The sequence below is a fragment of the Misgurnus anguillicaudatus genome, chromosome 9, assembly GCF_027580225.2.
Source record: "Misgurnus anguillicaudatus chromosome 9, ASM2758022v2, whole genome shotgun sequence".
Lineage (NCBI taxonomy): Eukaryota > Metazoa > Chordata > Actinopteri > Cypriniformes > Cobitidae > Misgurnus > Misgurnus anguillicaudatus.
In genome coordinates, this window is record NC_073345.2 from 18,754,628 (window position 1) to 18,775,806 (window position 21,179).

General features: G+C 36.5%; 4 protein-coding genes and 1 long non-coding RNA gene across 6 annotated transcripts; 2 read left to right on the top strand and 3 right to left on the bottom strand.

The window, feature by feature from the left end:
- Positions 1–360: 360 nt before the first annotated feature.
- On the bottom strand, positions 361–1,081 carry LOC129423535 (syncollin-like). Its single transcript, XM_055179859.2, has one exon. The coding sequence runs from the start codon at positions 1,049–1,051 to the stop codon at positions 656–658; it is 396 nt and encodes a 131-aa protein (XP_055035834.2). The 5' UTR covers positions 1,052–1,081; the 3' UTR covers positions 361–655.
- Positions 1,082–2,156: 1,075 nt separating this feature from the next.
- On the top strand, positions 2,157–9,524 carry rfc2 (replication factor C (activator 1) 2). Its single transcript, XM_055179858.2, has 11 exons — positions 2,157–2,346; positions 2,986–3,055; positions 3,297–3,338; positions 3,427–3,533; positions 4,315–4,416; positions 4,496–4,596; positions 4,737–4,894; positions 4,973–5,038; positions 5,121–5,201; positions 5,277–5,390; positions 9,282–9,524. Exons 1-11 carry the CDS (start codon positions 2,237–2,239, stop codon positions 9,390–9,392), a joined length of 1,062 nt encoding a protein of 353 aa, XP_055035833.1. The 5' UTR covers positions 2,157–2,236; the 3' UTR covers positions 9,393–9,524.
- A 525-nt stretch (positions 9,525–10,049) lies between these two features.
- Positions 10,050–13,926, bottom strand: LOC129423536 (uncharacterized). The gene is made up of 13 exons (XM_073871258.1): positions 13,812–13,926; positions 13,272–13,376; positions 13,087–13,129; positions 12,915–12,952; positions 12,777–12,807; positions 11,864–11,898; positions 11,735–11,776; positions 11,508–11,532; positions 11,344–11,387; positions 11,010–11,063; positions 10,902–10,919; positions 10,331–10,378; positions 10,050–10,242 (listed from the first exon to the last, which is right to left on the bottom strand). Exons 2-13 carry the CDS (start codon positions 13,372–13,374, stop codon positions 10,211–10,213), a joined length of 513 nt encoding a protein of 170 aa, XP_073727359.1. The 5' UTR covers positions 13,375–13,376; positions 13,812–13,926; the 3' UTR covers positions 10,050–10,210.
- A 1,107-nt stretch (positions 13,927–15,033) lies between these two features.
- LOC129423537 (thread biopolymer filament subunit alpha) lies at positions 15,034–19,004 on the bottom strand. Of its 2 annotated transcripts, none has more exons than XM_073871260.1 (10): positions 18,480–19,004; positions 18,163–18,374; positions 17,838–17,898; positions 17,658–17,761; positions 17,385–17,553; positions 16,513–16,638; positions 16,310–16,423; positions 15,930–16,036; positions 15,549–15,844; positions 15,034–15,357 (listed from the first exon to the last, which is right to left on the bottom strand). In XM_073871260.1, exons 1-10 carry the CDS (start codon positions 19,002–19,004, stop codon positions 15,350–15,352), a joined length of 1,722 nt encoding a protein of 573 aa, XP_073727361.1. In that variant the 3' UTR covers positions 15,034–15,349. The 2 variants fall into 2 exon arrangements, with proteins under 2 accessions (XP_073727361.1, XP_073727360.1); XM_073871259.1 differs by having other exon boundaries at positions 15,034–15,369.
- Positions 17,115–19,947, top strand: LOC129423538 (uncharacterized). The gene is made up of 2 exons (XR_008637770.2): positions 17,115–17,313; positions 18,153–19,947. It is a non-coding gene; the product is annotated as an uncharacterized lncRNA (long non-coding RNA).
- The last annotated feature ends 1,232 nt before the right edge of the window (positions 19,948–21,179 follow it).

Below are 21,179 nucleotides of genomic sequence, written 5' to 3' on the forward strand. Positions count from 1 at the left end.
TATTTAAAGTTTGATTTCTGTCATTGACTTCACATTGATTTTCATTTTTGACATGAGTTAATATTAAAGATATCATGTTATATGTTCTTTACATTATGTAGGATGATTTTATGAAGAAAACAGTAAATCACAAAAAAACTTTATCTGGGTTTTCACATACTGGGTCACATTTTGTTTTATAGAGCAGTCAAATAAAAAAAATGTAGTAAGCCTATTAAATGATAAATACACAATATTTATCTTTGTGCAGTTTCATGTATTTTGTATCTGTTTGTACTTTTATTTGATCAAATATTATATTTCAGATCACATTATGTATAAGTCATTACAAAAACAGTATATATTAAAAATACTACTGAATTGAACCAAAGCAGGACTTTATTTTTTCTGAACATTTATGCATGTGATCGCCTGAAGATATTCCCTGCAGAAACATGCTGCTTAAATCACTTACAGATTATCTTAAAATATCACAAACAGATGTCAGAAAAAAACAATGCTTGTGTACCAAATAAATGTTCATTGAGAAGTTTTAATTGAACATTTGAAAACATACATTCACCAGGGTCTACAGCTGTTCATGTCTCATTAACATCATAATGTATGTTAATGTCTTTTGAGTTTCTTTCTTTGGCGTTGTTTCTGTCTAGCATGTCTAACATGTGCAGTAGTATCCTGAGATGGAGTCGTTCCAGTCTCCAAACAGCCCCTTCTGCACGTCCTTAAGGTGGTGCACAATGCCAGCAGAAAACTTCTTCTTGTAGCCTTCCTTCTTAGACTTGGACCACACTGTCAGACTGCATAACTTACTCACCACGAGAGATGAGATGCGGTTGTTCCAAGTCCATGTCATAATGGGATAGTCATCGTCAGGATAAACATCTATGTACTGGCCTTTACAGCTCTCTTCATTGTAAAAACTGCTGTGTTCAAACATGCGGGCGCAGAGCTTGTTCCCATAAGCATCTTGTAGGGCATTTGGTTCAGGACACTGTGCCTTCAGTCCTTCAAAGCACAGAGCAGCTAGGAGAATGGGAATGAACGCCTTCATGTTTTCAGTATGTTGAGTGAACTGAGGTCACTTGACCTGTCTTATATACTGTACAGCCCCTCCTCTCATGTGTGGGAAATTGTAGGTTTATCAACAGATGTTCTGAAGGTTAAAATGTTTAAACAATGTGTAACATTTCAGATGGTTCAAAATGTTATGTAAGAAGTTAGATGGTGTCCAACTGTTTCACCAAAATATTTTTTTTACCTTTTACAGTTATTATTTTATTAATATTTTAATGATAGTATAGTCTACTATTACATAAAGGTATTCCTCCAGAAGACTACCTTTAACTAAACTGGATAATAAAGCAAGACTAAGTTAACCAAACCCATCCTTTCCTTTAAAGGTGGGGGGCATGTGATGTTTTATGTACATTGAGAAAAGAGGTAAAAAAAGCTGTTCCCTTTAAAAAGATCCTATACCATTTAGTTAAAGATAGTACCACTATGTCCCTAACAAAAATGCAGCGGTTAGTAGAAAGCTGTAGCCTATTTTTTTAAAGGGTACCGCCCCAGTGACAGCTTCTGTACCTTTTTCTAAAAGCGTATGATGAGAGAACTGTGTCACTTGTCCTGGCACATCTTGGCAAATGGGAAATCTTAGGTTTGCCAACATATGTACTGAAGGTTGTGAAATTAAACAACTTTTCCAGTCAGATGGTTAAAATTAGTTTAATAATCTAATAATTGAAATATATTTTTATTAAGTAAACAACTGAACAGTTATAAAAAATTTACATCTTGTGGAAAGACATTCAGGTATGTGGCAAAGAAGAGGACCCATAATTTGCCATTACATGTGTTACATGTAACCATTTCAGACTTTAAACCTGAAAAATAGACATTAAACAATATGTCAGGCTATTTTAATTTTCCATTTAGGAACCTTTATTTCACCTTAAAAGTTTAAGATGTAAACGTAGGCTTGTGTCATTTTACAGTATTTAAAACAATTTAGAAAAAAATCAAATTACTATTATAATACATTACAAATTATATATTTCATTTCACACATTTAAACAACATATTCTATAACATAATAACACAACAAAAACAAAATATAACGACAAATCATCACAGAGGGACCCCTCGCGCACTACGCGCTGCAGTCGACGGAAGTTACGTCACTTTAGGTTCTGTTTTGCTCCTGTCGTGGCGGGAACGTGCGTTACAGACCGACAACATGGATGTTGAGATGAAAGAGGCAGACAGTGAACAAAGTCAAGCAGACGCGCCTTCTAAAAAGGACGACACTGCACCTAAATCATCGACGACTGCTTATGAGCTACCATGGTACTGTTTGTGGCGATTTTAACATCACTGTTGTAGCATTTTGATAAATTCAGAGTTGATAAACCTAGCACGCTATAGACCAACCAGTAAATATCCGACTGTACATTTACATTTATGCATTGGCAGACGATTTTATCTAAAGTGAGTTACTTTGCATGTAAGTGCGTATAAAAATAATTAAATCCACAACATTTTCGCTGCTAACGCAAACCAGTTGAGCTACAGGGATACTGCAAAATCCGTGGCCTTTTAGAGAGATTAAAAGCGGATACGATGGCTATAAACCCCTAGATATGCAGCTCACCTCACAAAAAGTATTCGCTGGTATTTATAGTCATTAGCTATTAGTTTAACTAAGCATAAGTTGTGTTGAACTTCACGTTGCGCTGCGCAAGATTGATCGGCTTATAACATCACAGTACTGCGAGAGCCATTCAAGAGCACGTCATTCTCGCGGTACTGTGATGTCATATTGGTCGGTATGCGCAGCGCTGCACATATATTCCTAAATTATATATATCAGATTCTACTATTACTAGCTACGCTATTTTTTTACAGTAGCTGACCCGCCTGCACGTTTCTTGTGACGAATAATTCTTCTCAATTTACATACTTGTTTGAAATTTGTTGTTTTATTAGGGTTGAAAAATACAGACCTCTGAAGTTGAATGAAATTGTGGGGAACGAGGAAACTGTCAGCAGATTGGAGGTCAGTATAGTTATTTTATTATATTTTGATAATGTTTATGGGGTAACTAACGGTTACAGGTTGGAAGTGTTGTGTGTAGGAAATATACTAAGCTTGTTAAAGTTCTAGGTGAAACTGGACTACTTAATAATTCCTACACAACAACAGCAGAAGTACAATAGATGTTTCTTATAGCAACTTAGGTTTACAGACCTTTGGACACATTGACACATTTCCTGTTTTTGCCCCATTACTATCACAGGTGTTCGCAAGAGAAGGAAATGTGCCAAACATCATCATTGCTGTAAGTGAAAATGTTTTTTATCAAAATGTAATATTTTTTTAATTAAGACTTGCTATGTCATGTAAACAAAAATCACATTTTGTTTTAGGGTCCTCCTGGCACTGGAAAAACTACCAGCATTTTGTGTTTGGCTAGAGCTCTTCTCGGCCCAGCTATGAAAGATGCTGTGCTTGAACTGAATGCCTCTAATGACCGGTAAGAGCCTTTGTTTTATGACTAGGACTCATTTAAAGCCAAGGTGTGCAATTTTTGTGCCACTAGCATCACTGAGATGACCATTAGTAGGACAAACAGATGATCCTGCCCTGAATTCACACTTTCGGGTCTCAGTCGTGATTTTAAAACAAACTGAGAAATGTGTTGATATAACCACAGGGACATAGTGTTTACACTTTTGGGGGGAATACCTATAGTTATTTGCAAATTACACACTTTTCCCCGGTTTCACAGACATTGCCTAAGCTTAGTCCCAGACTAAAATCAATGTTTGAGTTGTCTTAACTAAAAATAACTTGCACTGACTTAAAATATGTCACTGTCATTGTTTTGTCTCAAGAATCACCAGTCTTTTTTTAGGCATTTTTATAAAAGTGACTAAAATACCCTAATTTAACTAAGGCATAGTCCTGGCTTAAACTTAGCCTTGTATGTGAAACCGGCCTTTAGCTTTTACCTGAATAAGCAAGGCTTTATAATGTTTTCACTGTAAAAATGTTTGTTGAAGGTAATGCCTCTGAACAGGTTGCACATAACCTCTCTGTTTAAGCAAAACAAATCCGGTGGCTTCCCAGACAGGGTTTAGATTAATCCAGGACTAGGCCTTGCACTCAAACCACACTGGTTTGAAAAAACAACACTGGTTAAGGCAGCTCAAACATGCATTTTATTCTGGAAGTAGGAAAATGCCTGTCCAGGAAACCACCCCATAGAGGATTGGAATGAGCTCATTCATATTTTGTGTCACAATTCATTTTAGTGGAATCGATGTTGTGAGAAACAAGATCAAAATGTTTGCCCAACAAAAGGTCACACTACCAAAAGGTCGCCACAAGATCATCATTCTGGATGAAGCTGACAGGTAATGAGTTTATTATAAGTGAAAGTTAAATAAGAAAATACTTACTTTAATGTAAAGCACAATATTTATTTTTTATTAGCATGACAGATGGGGCCCAGCAGGCTCTGAGAAGAACCATGGAGATATACTCCAAAACCACACGCTTTGCTCTGGCGTGCAATGCATCAGATAAGATCATTGGTAAGTTGATTATCATTTAAATCTTTGATGATGTGCAACAAATGAGTTTGTAAAACCATTGTGCTTAAACCAAGTCCCAGCACAGCTGTAACATAAGTGAACACATTATTTTAAGAGTTAAGAGTGATATTTGGTTGCAGAGCCCATCCAGTCCCGCTGCGCTGTGTTGCGGTACAGCAAGCTGACAGACGAGCAGATTATGATGCGTCTGATGGAGGTGGTGGAAACGGAGAATTTGCATGTCACCAATGATGGCCTGGAAGCCATCATCTTTACCGCTCAGGGTGACATGAGACAGGTCAGTCTGTCGGACTGTTGTTAAACTTTGGGCGACTGATGATTATAGTGCTCAAATATCTTTTATCTGGATCTTTAGGCCCTGAACAACTTGCAGTCAACAAATTCTGGATTTGGTTACATCAACAGTGAAAATGTCTTCAAGGTAATGGTGGATGTTTTTTTATACTGGTTACATGTAGATATTAATATATATATCGGATGTACAACTAGTTATGCTTTTGCAGGTGTGTGATGAGCCCCATCCTCTGCTGGTTAAGAACATGCTAGAACACTGTGTGAATGCCAACATCGATGAAGCCTACAAGGTACCAAAAACATAAACAGCAGCACAAGTATAAAAATCAAACAAACTGAGTAACGCAAACTCTTCTTTCTACAAGATTATTGAACAGCTTTGGTTGTTAGGATACTCACCAGAGGACATAATTGGAAACATCTTTAGAGTTTGTAAAACCTTTCAGATGGCCGAATATTTGAAACTGGAGTATATTAAGGTAGCCTACTTAATATGTCAAATACATAAACTACCAGTCAAAGGTTTTGACATCTCAAAAGGTTTTGAGATGCACTTATTCTTCACTATTATTCTAAAATATAAACAATAGTGAAAACTAATCAATTAAAAATCAGGGTTTCCCACAGAAAATTTGTTAGTTAAGGTGGTAGGGTTGGACGGGTGGGCGGAGCCGGAGGTGCGACAATCAAAGGGCGGGCTGTATGCGTCATGATGAAAATGAAAATATTTTTATTTAAAACACCCAAATAAAACTTAATTTTGAAGAAACAATGACAGAAAATGAACACATACTAGATTATTAATTAAATGTTTTTAACAGATGGGGTTGAAGGATTAGTCCATTTTCTTAAAAGAAAAATCCAGATAATTTACTCACCACCATGTCATCCAAAATGTTGATGTCTTTCTTTGTTCAGTCGAGAAGAAATTATGTTTTTTGAGGAAAACATTGCAGGATTTTTCTCATTTTAATGGACTTTAATAGAGCCCAACATTTAATACATAACTCAACACAAACAAGGCATAAGGGTCTTATCTAGCGAAACGATTGTCATTTTTGACAAGAAAAATAAATGTACACTTTTAGACCACAACTTTTTGTCTAGGTCCGGTCCAGCGCGACCTAACGTAAATGCGTCGTGACGTAGAGAGGTCACGTGTTACATATATAAAACGCACATTTGCGGACCATTTTAAACAATAAACTGCCACAAAGACATTAATTAGTATCAGTTGACATACAACAATGTAGGAACGGTCCTCTTTCAAGACGCTTGTAAACACCGGGGTGGAGTTTCGGGTTCGTCCTCTGTGACCTCTTGACGTCATGACGTATTGAGTGGGGTCAGCTGGCGCATCACGACCGGATCTACATGACGAGAAGTGGTGCTTTGGGGGTGTATATTTGTTGTTTTTGTTGTCAAGGGTGACAGTCGTTTTGCTGGATGGGACCCTTGTGCCTCGTTTGGGATTGTTTGTAGTCATTTGAAGCTCCGTTGAATATAATTGTTGAGTGTTGAGTTGGGTATTGAATGTTGGGCTCTATTGGGGTCCATTGGAGTGAGAGGGGTCCTGCAATGTTTTCCTCAGGAAACATGGTTTCTTCTCGACTGGGCGGAGAGGGACATCGGCATTTTGGATGACATGGTGGTGAGTAAATTGTCTGGATTTTTCTTTTAAGAAAATTGACTAATCCTTTAATAAACACAAACTGAAGCATATGGTGTAGCGCGAAGATTGTAAAAACTAATTATTTCCCACTATTAATTACATTATCTTAAAGGAGTGTAACTACTGTAGCATATAAATAATGCATATAAATAACATGAGCAAGAGTGCTCAACAATTATATCTAACATTAATCAACAGGCACGTGCAATCTAGCTAGCAGGTTGCTAAAACAACAAAATCACAGCTAACTTACTTTAAATTTGCAAAAACTGTAGACTGACACAATAACAGGCTTAAATAAACCCAAAACATAAGTCCACTTACAGTTCACACAGACACGCGTTTTATTAACTGGCTAGTTATCCTCCAGTCAGTGACGGACCATTTTGGCCGTGTGGCGCACGTGCACGCTTGCGGTGTGGCTAATTATCCTCCAGACAGTGACGGACCACGTCTTTTACTCATTTCGGCCGTGTGACATGCGTGCTCGTTCGCGGTGTGAAGCACGTCTGCACTATTCTCCGAGATGCACTTGACAGCCTTTTTTGTGCAGTGAATTTTAATTTTTTTTTTATTTGTTTTTTTGGACGACCTAGTTAACACGGCAGGGTTTCCCAGCTTAGGCGGGCCGCCCAAACTGCAAAGTGCTGCAGGAAATCCTGGAAAATGGAAAGTGTCAGAATTATGCTATGACCAAAAATTTTAAATAAACCAAAACTATCTTATAGTTTAGCTTCTTCCACTATTTGGAAAGCATCAGATTTAGGCTGGGCTCAGTGTTATCTAACTTATCCAATATTTATACTAAAGGCGCAATTAGCATTTGTCTACAAGAATATATTCACTATTGATTAAATTCAAGCATTTCAGCATTAGCTGTTAGACCAAAAGATCAAAGAAACTCAGACTAGGGGTGGACCGATTATTGACGTCGATATTAAGCTTTTTTTCAGATTATCTACGTCAGCCATTTTATTTGCCGATAAAGTAGTTTGCATACCTGCAAAATAGTTGCTTTTCTGCAAAATTCAACCAAATCTAATAAGGCCAGCCCATTTGGCAAGCAGCAGCCCTGAATACTGTAATTTCTTTCTTTCTTTGCAATTTAACGGTTACTTTCCTTAAATGAGACCGCCTCGATGACCCAAGCAGCAATAGTTCCCAGACGATCCCTATATTACAGCGTTGTCGTGCTACACATGACAACAGAGTTAAATGAAATCAAACACAGTATAATCAGTGTAGGCCGTGTAACACTTCACAATTCTGTTTTCCCCCTTTTCTCAATTTTACAATTGCTAAATTATGACTTTAGACTTTTTTCATTTTTGCGTTTAAATGCACCAGAATGCTACATGTTAAATTCTCAATTTTTCTCTTGGGGAGGGACCTGCAGCCCCCCTACACAAATTTTATTCGGAACCTTGTCAGCCTTTCCACCTCTTGTGAGTTTGCAGGTATGAATTTAATCGTAAAATGCACTATTTGGCTCTGATGGCACTGAAAGTTTAGCACTGACACCGAAAGCACTTGCTAACTGAAGCTGCTTCAGATTGAAGCATCAGTTGGCTCTCAAAGGAAAGGCAGCATCAGATGTTGCAATAAATCACAATCCATTACACTGAAGTTGCAAAACACCTTACTATAATCAGAGCCTGATTTTTGGCACATCGTTGAGTGTTTCCTGCAGGTTTCACAAGATTTATGCATTATTAGCAGCATGTAGACTGAATCGATTTCACATCCATAGTATACAAGGATTTCGCTCTGCAAGCAAGCTGGACACTGCAATACAAGAGTTTAGCGAACATTTCAGGCAGTTGACCGAGCTGGCATTTGCACATAATTTTTTAAAACAAGCCATTTTAAAGCATAAAGAACTTAAGCACATTGGTCTTCAATCGGTGCTCTCATGCATTCGCGCACAGCCACCTCAAACTTCTTGCAACAAGTGTCAGATTGAGATTTTTTGCGACTTGTTTATTACATATAAATGTTGAGAAACACACACGGGCATGCTTAAACTCCTGTTTTGGCGACTATATACTTAAGAAATACGCTATTGAACTAACTAAGTGTGCCTATAATATGGCATTAATGTTATAGTTTCAGGAAAACATTTGCTGTCTTTTTAACAACATACACAATGTAGCTATAAGGCATTTAAATTATTTACACTTATTTTATAAATTCAAATTGTGCTATCCATTGATATGCAAAATGATTAACTGAATAGTTCTACTAATGTATCCAACATTTAAGTATTTAGAAAATAATTTATTTATTGAATTCAGTTTTTTTTTAGTTTGTTATGTTTATGGGTGCTTCATGCTCTTTTTAGTTTTTATTAATATGAATGTTATAATTAACATTTCTTAAAAAGTCAGAATTAAAAATGCTTCAAAGCATTGAACGTTTTTGTTAGAGTCTTAGTTTTGAGATAAATTTATATATATATATATATATATAATGGTGTAAAATTTTTATAAAAATGAATCTCAATTGAAAATTTTGGTTATCAACTCGATCTGTAATAATCAGTATCGACATCGGCCCTGAAAAACAACATATATCGACCTTTAATTTAGACTTTTGACTGGTAGAGTAGATCTTTAATTTGTGTTTTTTATAGGGTTTTTTTTGTACTCTAAAAAACATACAGCATGCAGTTTAACTGTATTCTTATTTGTGTGTCCAGGAGATCGGTTATACCCATATGAAAGTGGCAGAAGGGGTGAACTCTCTATTACAGATGGCTGGTCTGCTGGGTCGACTGTGCAGCAAGACCGCTGCACCTGATGCAAGCTAAAGCCAAGTGATACCTTGAAAAAATCACATTCATTCTGTGTTCTGAAAATACGGCCACATGTACTTACAATTTTATATAAAATGTAAAAAAAGTGTAAAAAAATATCTTCAATAATAAAAATAAAAAATAAAATATGTTTTTGAGGGATTTATTTTTAGCATGTGTCTTATTTACCCAATAAAAACAGCATAAAATTTAACAAAAAACTATTTAAAATATTTATTTACACTAAACTAACACTAACAACACACTAAATTATTTGTTCCAAACTAGACACATCTTTGTGTTATTATTGGAAAAACAAAGTTACTTTTAACACAACTGTGTTGAGGTGTTTATTTAATTTATCAAATTTAACACAAAATGACACAATGTGTTAAACAGCATAACATAAAAAATAAATTTCTTTTAAGAGTGAAAGCGCAAGTGCAAATGCACTTTGTGTTTATGATGCCCCCCGTACCTGTTTAGTTCAGATGCCGCTCATGCAATTTAATCTGCTTAAAATCATTTAAAATTTCTATACATTGTATTTTGTAGTTAGTCTAGTGTTTTAATAGTTAACGATTAAATTATAATAAAAATGGATTGAACATTATCAATGTTTTTATTAATGAGCAAAAGAAAACATCTCGCATGCACACGGCACAATAAACATAAGTAACAGGTGTTTTTTATTTAGGCACAACAACATATAAACAACATATAAATAGGAAACCTATGTTCTATTTTTCTAAATAATTATAAAAATATATATCGCAAAAAGTTGGACTGGAGTCTCATTTTAGTCAGGTCACATTTAAAAGTGTTCATCTATGCTACTTGACTTCGTTGACATAGTCTGAATCATCTGTATGAAATAAAAGTGTGAGTGAGTACTGCCGTTTCATAATGGAAATTTTGATCAACAAAATAAACGATGAACAAATGTTACAAACCATCCGCTTGTCCTTTCAGAAAATCAGAGTTTTCATATTCATTGCTATCTGTTTAAACAGAACAGGCAGTCTATCAGTTTCGCAGTCTGCGCAGTATGTTAGTATAAAAATTGTATAAAATCATAAAAAGCTAATTTGTTTAATGTCTTACTGAAACATTCAGGCATTAGAATCACGTTATTATTGTACCTGAATACTACACTCTTAAAACGAATGTTTTAAAATAACATCTAATGTGTTGTCCCTAACTTAACACATCTCTGTGTTATTTTTGAAACTACACATTTTGTAAATGACACATAATGTGTTAAAATAACACATAATGTGTTAAATAGGATAACACAAAACAATGTGTTTAAATTAACATATCCTTTCTTAGAGTGTAATAGTTAACATTAGGTTAACTGTAAATACTTCTTGTTAATGTTACTAAAAAATTTAAAGTATATATATATATATATCATTAGTTAATATACATCGGAATAGCATTATATATAATAAGCATTCAGCAATCACATAAAAGTTAATAATATCCTACTGATTATGATTATTATAAAGTCGAAACACCAACCTGAGTCGTGCTGAACATCTGTTGTTCGCCAAACAAATGCAATCACATAAAAGTTAATAATATCCTACTGATTATGATTATTATAAAGTCGAAACTCGAAACACCAACCTGAGTCGTGCTGAACAACTGTTGTTCGCCAAACATTCTCGTATGTTCCAGGATCTGGCGTATTTAAATGAGAATTACATTACATTATTTGCTTTCAGCATTTTTAAAATGTCATACATATGCACAGGTTGTGTGCAGACAGTGGCAGTGCACTCCAAGTAGGTGACTTGTGGCCTTCATTTCTTTAACAGCTTTCATGCTATTTTCAACACTCTCAAATCTTCAGAGGTGTCTGATGTAAGAATGTGTTTGTTGACCTCATTTGTTGCTGTTAATGAAACACAGAAAGTGGACTGCATGCAAACAACTTTTTATAAACACACATTTACTGTACCTGAATCATCTTCATTAACATAAAGGGAATCTGGAATCGGGTCCCTATTCAAATCGGAAAGTGTATGTTAGCAGCACATCAAAAGATAATACAATACTTTAAAATAAATCATTGTCTTTTTGAGAACATTACTTGTCCTCATTGTTATACAAATAATTACTCACACATAAGTTGGTTCAAATGTGCCAGCTGCAAAAGAAGCAAAAGCATGATGCATTATAATCATAACTGGATTGACTAAAGCGGATCTTGTACTCTTACACTTTAACACATTTTGCCTTTTATTTAACACTATTTGACAGACTATGTATTAAATAGCATGACACAAACAACGTGTAAAAAATGAACACATCCTTTTTTAGACTGTAGGATTGCAATAACAATGACTTACCATTAGGAAGGTTCTGATAACTGGTGTGGATTTGCTGGCCTTCTGGAATTAAAGAACAAACTGTTGTTATACATACATGTATTGTTACGAAAGCAATGTGCAATGCGAATTCAAATAGGAAATGCTTACCATTTCTAGGACAATGTAACCTCGCTGTTGATTGCCTGTGAAAATTATATATAGACCTGTGAATGTACACTCTTAGAAAAAATGTGTTAAAAACAACACATTAGTGTTGATTCTGGGACAACACACTAAATGCGTTGATTTTTGTTGATTTTTCGTGATTTTTGACAAAGTCAAGCGTATGCTCACAACCACTGAATGTGTAAAATTGTGTGCAATTTTAAATGTCCCCCCTACCAATACCCCAAATAATATTTTATATAATATGAAAATGAAAGATATCGAAACAAAACATTAAGAACGGGTTTCATAAACAAGTAATAGCTAAAGCCAGGACTAGGCCTTAGTTAAAAGGACAGTTTACTTTAAAATGAAAATTCTGTCATCATTTACTCATCCTCATGTTGTTCCAAACCTGCACGAACTTCCTCCCTTCCGATGAACACAAAAGAAGATGTTTTAAAAAAAAATGATGGTAAACACACAGCAGTAAATGACCACTGATGTCCATAGTAGGAAAAAAATTCCATCATTTTTTTAATTCCTACTATGGAAGTCTATGGTCAATAGCTGCTGTGTGTTTACCATAATTTCTAAAAAGATCTTTTGTGTTCATCAGAAAAAAAGAAATCCATACAAGTCCAGGACAACATGAGGACGAAATGATGACAAAAATTTCATTCTCAAAGTGAACTATCCCTTTAAATGAAGGTGTTTAAGAATCTTTTGAAAACATGTCTTAGAAAAAGATGCTACTGGTTTGTATCTTAAGACAAATCAATGGCACTTGCATATTTTAAGATCTTTCGGTGCAAGTTATTTTCAATTGAGACGGCTCAATTTAATCTAGGACTTGTATGTGAAACCAGAGGTAAAATGATTAAGAATTTGAATACATGTATTTGATACTGCTTACCTCTGTGCTGGTCCCAGGTTTTGTCTTATCACTAGAAATCGGACATATTATAAATAAAACCTTAATTTTGTCTGGTGATGAGCTTGTTTTAAATGAAATAAAAATGAAATTTAGATTTTTAAAAATTAAGAATTATACCCGTTTCTGATTGAACAAATGAACTGTTATCTTCACTGCTGCAAGCACAACAAAATATAAAAGATTTTAGTATCGGTTTCCTTTTGTTTAAAGTAGCGCAATTTCTAAATCGATTATTACTAAACACAGCAATTAAAAAGCAGATTTATATCTACAACTGCATTTTACTTACAATTCACTTTGCTCATACAGGATGTTGTCCTCTTGTTGCATAACTCAAAATAAAAACATGACCAAATTAGATCACAAAAACATATATAGTGTCTTACTGCATCACTGTATAAGCATATTTAAGCTCACAGACAAAACCAAAGTGCATTTTTATCTTCTGTATCAGAGTAATGGTGACCCACTTACTAGATCTCTTTTTACAACACAAGCAGAAGGCATAAACGCAACCGAGACAGGTCAAAGAAATGAGGGCAAGGAGAAGTCCCTGCTGGCTTTTAGCTTCAATCATGCCTTAAAATGGAAAAAAGTCATGATTTACAGATTTTTCTTATTTACAGTAAGGAAATATAAAGCAGTGTTATATTTTCATTTGCAGATGATGCATTCAACACACATGATTTAGCATACGATTATGCAAGATGAAATACAATGCTCTTTGTCATGATTTTATAAACCATTTTATCCATCAGTAACTAACCGAACCACATGATGATGTAATCGTTATGTAATCTTTCACTATTTATGTTTTTAATTATTTATAATATTAATAATTGGTAAAAGTATCAAATTAGAATTTTTAGGGTGTTGACCGTCCCTTGTAATGGTTTCTATTATCATGAAAACAATGTATCATGACTCATATTTCTAAGAGCACCATTAAGTTGTTTCCTGCACATAAAGGTAACTTTAATTGAAAGCGTTGAATGAAGAAAGGTGAGCAGTTACCTGAAAGAAGACCGCGTAGTCCACTTCCATTCTGATGAAAATTGCTTGAAGTTACACAGTTTAAAGGACTTATAAGTGATAGAATGAACCTGTGTGCTTCCTGTTTCAAACTGAATCTATAACCACATCCGCGCAGCACCATGCCGGACACCGATGATGAGACCACCACAAACCCACAGCAATGCACACTCAACAGAGGTGAAACCTTATAGCTCAGAGCTAGATGTACGTTTACTGACATACCTTTAAATGTCATGGTCAACAGTCTTTAAAATACACTCATTTCATTAGCATTCAATGACTGTAAAATCGTACTGTAAAACTTGGTTTGTTATTTCCTCAAAAGTCAGGATAAATCTTACAGATGCTGAACTCAAATGTTTCGTATTGAATGATTCTAAAACCTTTGTGAGAGTTGGATTAATGTTTGTAAGATAATAAAAGATGTTTCACTATTTAGGGTTTATGACATTTAAACATATGAGGCTGTAGGTGGTGTGTGGGCCTGTTTTTTTCCACTTGCTTACATCTTACAACATTGTTGTCTTACACTATTGTTTGAAAATTATCTTACAGAAACATCTGAGTCACATTAAACTATAAGGGTTAATCATTAATTGTGATTGTCAAACTTAATTCATTTAATCGAGGTGAAAAAAATGTGCATGAAAATACACTTTAAGTACATTTATTAATTCATTTCATGCCTTAATTTTGTACTTACAAAATTACATACAAAACATCTAGCACTTCTTAAGATAAAATTACGAACATCTTGCATTCAACTGTGCTATTTTGAGGCACCATTTATTGCAATACACTTAAATTTATGTAGTGTACTTTTTTAAGTGCACTGAAGAAGAAGTATACTTTTAATTAGTATATTTGCAGTGTGTAACTTTTACAATTTTATTAATCTAAAAAAAAATAATGTCCTACACTTGCTGGTATTTAAATATATTTTGTAGCACATTGAATTATACTTTATTTTTAAGTCAATAAAATAATGGCCGTTTATAAGTTATTTATATACTGACAATTGTAAATATCTGTTTTAAATGTTTTTATTTTTTATACGACAATAAAATATCAAATAAATTAAATTACTAATGATCCTTTGTTTTTTGTAAAGATATAAGTAAAAACATAATTATTAATAGAACATGAATTTAACTGACCCAGCTTACCATATGATAAAAATCATAAAGCATGACAGTTTTTCCTCAGCAATTTTTTATTGTGGCAGGAAATGATGTAAGAAATACACAAAACTTTGCAAAAACAAACCCTGTGACACCCCTGATGTTCAAATTTATACAGAATTAAAGAACACACAATTAGGGGCCTTATCGGACTGACTTAGGTATATAACACAGGAAATACAGCGGAGGATCAGTCCTCGGTTACAACTTTAATGATAATGCAGACAAAACGTGTTATCTTATGGGAGGAGTCGTCCATGCGGTGGTTGCTTGGCTTCCTCGCTGCCCTAAACAATGAACTTCAGAATCATGTTGTGGCTTGAAGGCTGTGATGCTTCAGTAAACTGTTGATGACACTGGGTGAGAACAATGGAAACTATGACTTTAAAAAACACTTTAAAAGCGCCTTCACCATTTCCATGCAATACATTCCTTTTTAAACATCATCTTTTCCATAAACGGCAATGTATACAAAAGACGATTCATAATATGAAGATATTTAAAGTACGTAAAGTGTGAATTTATGAATACTTACAAGCACTGCTGCTCAGGCTTGAGGACATGAAACTGCTTCCAAAGCCACCTCCTCCAAGGCCGAGTCCTCCGCCAAGTCCCATTCCGAGCCCAGACCCATAACCTCCTCCAAGGCCACCACCCAGGCCAAATCCGCCCAGACCTGCACCTCCACCGAAAACTGCACCTCCACCGAAACCTGCACCTCCACCGAAACCTGCACCTCCACCGAGGCCTAGACCTCCGCCGCCGCCTCCTCCACCTCCTCCTACTACGGTCTTAGACATGTGCACGGTGATGCCACCTCCAGATTTCAGCCTGGGCCACAAAACAGATACATTTATCAGGTGTTGTGTGATTGTTGAATGAGCAGGAATCATAAACTAAGATCTGATCTTCTCACCTGTTCTCCTCACTGTCCAGAAGTTTCTTATAAGCTGTGATTTCAACCTCCAGTGACATTTTGCTGGCAAGAAGCTCCTGATATTCTTGGCCATAATGAGTGATTTGCTAAAGAAAAGACACATTTAAAGTGTGCGAGTGACAGGTTTACCTTAAAGTTAATTCTGTAACACCAAACAGAATTGCAAAAATAGTTTCATAATCTAACAATAGTACCACCCCTAAACTCACCCCATTGGTTAAGCCAATGTTAGTACTGCCTGAATGTAATTCTGTTTGGTGTCACAAATGGCACAGAAATTACATCATACTTGAAATAAACAACACACTGAAGTTTATTTTAATAAATATCCAATGACTAATCACAAGTGCATTAGTTACCTTTCTGAGATCATCAAGCTGAGATTTGAGAGTAACGACTTGGTCCTGGTACGTCTCTGTATGTGAGCTGGAGTGTAATTCTGCTTCCTCCACCTGAGACTCCAGCTGCAGGTTCTGTCATCGGAAAGAACACAAATCAACCCAAAATGGCAAGAAATGGTGGGCTAGGGGTGAGAATGACACTGAAATGTTCAAATACACACCGCAGTTTTGAGCCTCTCAATCTCCCTCTGTACAGAGTCAATCTGCAGTTTGTAAACTCGCAACTCTTCCTTGGCTGTAGTGAGCGTCTGAGAACTTGGCTGAGTAGAAACTGACATCATGGAGAGACTGTAAAGCCATGAAAAGAGAGCAGAGGTTGACTAAAAAATGTAATAGTGTGTCAGGTGCAATACAATGACTCTCCATTAGGGGGAGGCAGTTCGCAAAATATGAAGTCTGACTGTAAATCAGTGTTTCTCATCCTGGGGTCTCGAGATGATTTGAATGATTAAAAATAAGACAAATAATTCGGATATTTTTAACAAACATGCTACTATTTTTTAGTTATGCCAAGCTCTAAAATAGTTTATTAGGTGTGACCTTGTCTGTGAAATTTATGAGATAATGAGATTAAGATCAAAATGTGATGCTAACCATTCATTTGACTATGATTTTAATCTTTGACTTGACTTTACATTATAGGATTTTTTTAATGTAGAAAACAATAAATAACAAAAAAATGACTTGAGCTGGGTTTTCAGACAGGCACGGCACGGTCACATATTATTGCGTACAATCAATGGGGGACCTTGAAGTAAAAAAGGTCCACTGCTGTAAAAGATTGTCGTATAATGTAAATGAAATTTATTAAAATTAGGGCTGTCATTCAAACTAACCAATAATTTTTAGTATATTTAAATATTAATATTTGCTAAATAAAGTCACCTACTGAATATAAATTATGAAAATCGCGTGAAAATGCAACGCTACTTCAAACTTGAATTGTAGTAACACATATCAAGGTAGGCCATCATCTCTCCAACATATTAATATTGCACATCGAGTTGCTTATTTATGAGGTAAAGTTTCATACACTGTCTTGCACTGAGATCAGGGCGTCCTGTTTGCTGCGCTGAGCCAGGGCTTCATAGTGAGCTTTGACTTCGGACAGTGCCGTGGTCAGATCCTGCGCCTGCGCCGCGTTATCCACGGAGATTGAGACGGCAGACTTCACGCCACCCGTCACAATGTTTCTGACCTCTTTCACTTTCTAATACACAAACATAGGCTTAAGTCAGTTGATAAAAACATTCACATCCATTTAACTACAAGTTTCCCTTCATCAAAGTACAACAGAGACCTACAGTTCACTTTAGCGTCATACACCTGCTTGGACAGAGCGATCTGATCCTCCAGCCCAGTGATGTTGGTTTGCAGCTCAAAAATGGTTAGGTAGAGATTATCCACATCCTAATTGAGGAGAATGTTTGACAGTCAGTACGTTTTAAAATCTATGGGGATCCTCGTGACATAGGTGAGTTTATACCTCTTTCAGTGTAGTCCAATCTATTTCCAGAGATTTGGTTTGAGATGTTTCCTCTTCATACCTGAGACAGTAAAAAGTTGCTTTTCTTATACAAGGAGCATTGTCAAAAATATAAATGCGAATTCAAGAAACCACAAATCTTATACTCATTACACAATACTATACATAACATAGCCTTGTACAGTGGTTTGCAAATGCAATGCAATCATATATTTACTAATGTGATCAAAGTTTGAATAGAAAGATGTTTCTAAATAAATCGTTTTAACAATGTGTGAGTTTCTTACACAAATAATATATTCTGCTCTTTTATAGGTGAACTCACCTGGCCTGAACATCATCAATGACGCCTTTGTAGTGCTCTATCTCAGCGATGATGGCCTCTTTTGTAGCTGTGAGGCTGTCAATTTGGGATTTATACGTTCCGATGGCAGATGTGAGAAGAATTGAAGAGCTGGCAGGTCCGCCCTGCTCTGGGTTAGTAAACATTGAAATCTTGGCTCTGAGTACTGCATTGTGCTGCTCGAGTGAGCGGGCCTGTGGATGAAACTCAGGGTCAGAGACACCTACTAGAGAAACTTATATTCAGATCAGATGTTATCACGACCAGCTTTATCACCACAATTGAAAGTTTCAGCCCACCTTGTCAATGAAGCTGGCAAATTTGTCATTGAGGACCTGCAGTTCCTCCTTCTCCTTCAAGCGTGTGACCTGCACTGTGTCTGGGGAAGGAAGCGATGGGTCGATGCTGGGCACTGGACCGACACCTGCATCCACTGTGGTGGTGGAGCTGATGAAGGATGGGTTGAAACCGTAGCCTCCGACTTTGAAGACTCTGCCCCCAAGACGAGCTCTCAGTGGGGCCACGCCAGCCCTAAACCCTGCTGCCCTGGCTCCTGCAGCGCCCAGGCCTAAGCCTCCACCTAAAGCGAGAGCACCTCCGCCTGCACCAGCTCCCATACCCAGGCCTCCCCCATAGCCGCCGCCAAAGCCGCCCCCAAGGCCTCCTCCCAAGCCAAGGCCACCTCCTGCTCCCCTTGACAAGCCAAGTGAGCGGGACAGAGACACGCTAACACCCCCGCCGCTTCTGGCTCCGGAGAACAGACGGTTGCCTCCATAGGTGGCTCCATATCTGACAGCTCCCCCACTGACGCGTACGTCTGACATATCTGCACTCAGAGCTGGGGTCCAGGTCTTTACTTAGGAGTCCTGGTGCTCGGTCAGACTGGCAGACGGTACATTTGTCTTTAAATACACAGGTGTTTGAAGGGCTGGCCAAGGCAGGTCGCTGGTGATTTGCTATAGCCGCTGCCAGTTAAAGTCATACGCCCAGGCTGAAAGACAGGCAAGCGTCTCCCCTCCGGGCACAGATTTCTCCAAAACATGTTAGAGGTAATTTAACAGCTTTGGTATGTGGAATTAAGAGGAAACAAACCCTACAGCTACTGCCCATACTTAAAAAAAAGAGTCTGCTTGGATTGACAGCCTGAAAGCTTCTTGATATTCGTGTATAGTCTTATTCTTGATGCGCATGGGAGCTAAACTGTGAATTTCATGTAACTGAGCTGACAGGCTTGTTGGAGAAGCCTGTCATAAATCAAGATGCCTATACGAGTGAGAGGCAGGTGAAGGTTTTTTTTCTAGCCCAAAGGATAAATCGCAGTTGCAGAAAAAGTGCTGAGAAGTATGCAACGTGCTGCAACAAAGTCCAGTGTATAGCTGGGTCAGGTAATAAGTTGACTGTTATTTAAGCACTCGAAACCTACATGTCTTAGTTACGGTAATCCAGTCCTCTCCTAAAATGAACTCACAAGCAGATACAATGGCAGGAAGCCCTTTTAAAAGCCTAAATGAAATTTGCTCGGGTTAGCCATCCAGAGGGCTGCGATCAGCGTTGTTATTTCCTCGACAATTCTGTCTCTGGAGAGTTACTGCCTCTACCTGATCCTCATACACCATCAAGGATACGCAATATAAATGTGTCTCTGGGGATATTCGGATGTTTAATGAGCAACCCTGGCATGCTGACATAAAAACGTGTTACATTTTTTAAGGGGACATTTCACAAGACCTTTTTTAGGATGTACAATAAATATTTGGTGTACCCAGAGTATGTATGTGAAGTTTTAGCTCAAAATATCGTATAGATTGGTTGTGGTGCAGATTAAGTTATGGTATTATTATAATAAGATCCCCTTTTGATATCACATAGGGGAGCCAAATTTCAAAGTCCTATTTTTGTAGAGAATGGTTTACCAAAACTAAGTTACATTTTCTAGGTTGATAGACGCACTGGGGACCCAATTATAGCACTTAAACATGGAAAAAGTCAGATATTGATGAAATGTTCCCTATAAATCATTTTAACAGAGGATGTTGCAATATTGTGAGACCGACTGGGTACATACAAGACTATTTTAGGATTTATACGTGAAATAGTACTAGAAACTCTGTACACTCTTCAAAATTAGGGTGCTTTACGATGCCATAGAAGAACCATCTTTGGCTGAACGGTTTCATAAAGATCATCCCAAGAACCATTGGCTAAATAGCTATTTGAAAAGCCAAAAATGGTTCTGTTAAACACCTTTATATTTAGGAGTGTATACATGCAATGTGCTCTTACATTCAGGACAATATTTTACTGCAAAATAATATCCAGACTAATAACACAAGATCTTAAACTGTAATTTGTCACTCTTTCCACAAGAGAGGCAAGTTTCAACCTCTCTAGTAGTCTCAAGATCTACAGCTTGGCTTGGATTGCATGGAAACTATATGCCACAGAGAAGTGTCAAAAAGTGTGCCAGAAAGTTTGTGTCTGACATGTTCAACCACCCATGTGTTATCTACTCTCTGCTGACATATGCAGAAAACCAAACAATCTTTCTCTCTGAAAAACACATGTAAAAGCAACAAATCTGACCATGTCAGCAGGATATCTACTTAAAGAAGCTTTATTCTTACAGTAAAATCATCACAATCATTAGAGTACGTTATAACACAATCTTTAGTTTATAAATGAATCTTACGTTTATATCTGAAAGAAACATCAAGTAGCCTGGTCAATGTGCTTTAATACTGGTATGATTAACACACGTTTCTGTTCATGATTATGATTTAATGCAGGCTAAACAAAAACTGGCAAGCACCTGACTAAGATCTATATTAGGGTGCACGTCAGTCTGTATATTTAATCTTGATAACAAATGAATATACAATGTAATAATAATAGTCAAGCTGTGTTAATGATCTCATGTAGTCTCATTCTTGATCAAACCTGAAGTGGGCAACAATCAGCACCCTGGACAGCGTCTACTACACTATTAAAAATAAAGGTTC

Coding starts and splice junctions, on each gene's coding strand:
- LOC129423536 (XM_073871258.1), bottom strand. CDS start 13,374: ATGATTGAAGCTAAAAGCCAGCAGGGACTTCTCCTTGCCCTCATTTCT. Junction 13,130..13,271: donor GTGTTGTAAAAAGAGATCTA/GTAAGTGGGTCA, acceptor TTTTATTTTGAG/TTATGCAACAAGAGGACAAC. Junction 11,064..11,343: donor TGTTAATGAAGATGATTCAG/GTACAGTAAATG, acceptor TAAATACGCCAG/ATCCTGGAACATACGAGAAT.
- LOC129423537 (XM_073871259.1), bottom strand. CDS start 19,004: ATGTCAGACGTACGCGTCAGTGGGGGAGCTGTCAGATATGGAGCCACC. Junction 18,375..18,479: donor TTGCCAGCTTCATTGACAAG/GTGGGCTGAAAC, acceptor TTTCATCCACAG/GCCCGCTCACTCGAGCAGCA. Junction 16,424..16,512: donor TTGAGAGGCTCAAAACTGCG/GTGTGTATTTGA, acceptor TTCCGATGACAG/AACCTGCAGCTGGAGTCTCA.
- rfc2 (XM_055179858.2), top strand. CDS start 2,237: ATGGATGTTGAGATGAAAGAGGCAGACAGTGAACAAAGTCAAGCAGAC. Junction 3,339..3,426: donor TGCCAAACATCATCATTGCT/GTAAGTGAAAAT, acceptor ATTTTGTTTTAG/GGTCCTCCTGGCACTGGAAA. Junction 4,597..4,736: donor TGCATCAGATAAGATCATTG/GTAAGTTGATTA, acceptor ATTTGGTTGCAG/AGCCCATCCAGTCCCGCTGC.
- LOC129423535 (XM_055179859.2), bottom strand. CDS start 1,051: ATGAAGGCGTTCATTCCCATTCTCCTAGCTGCTCTGTGCTTTGAAGGA.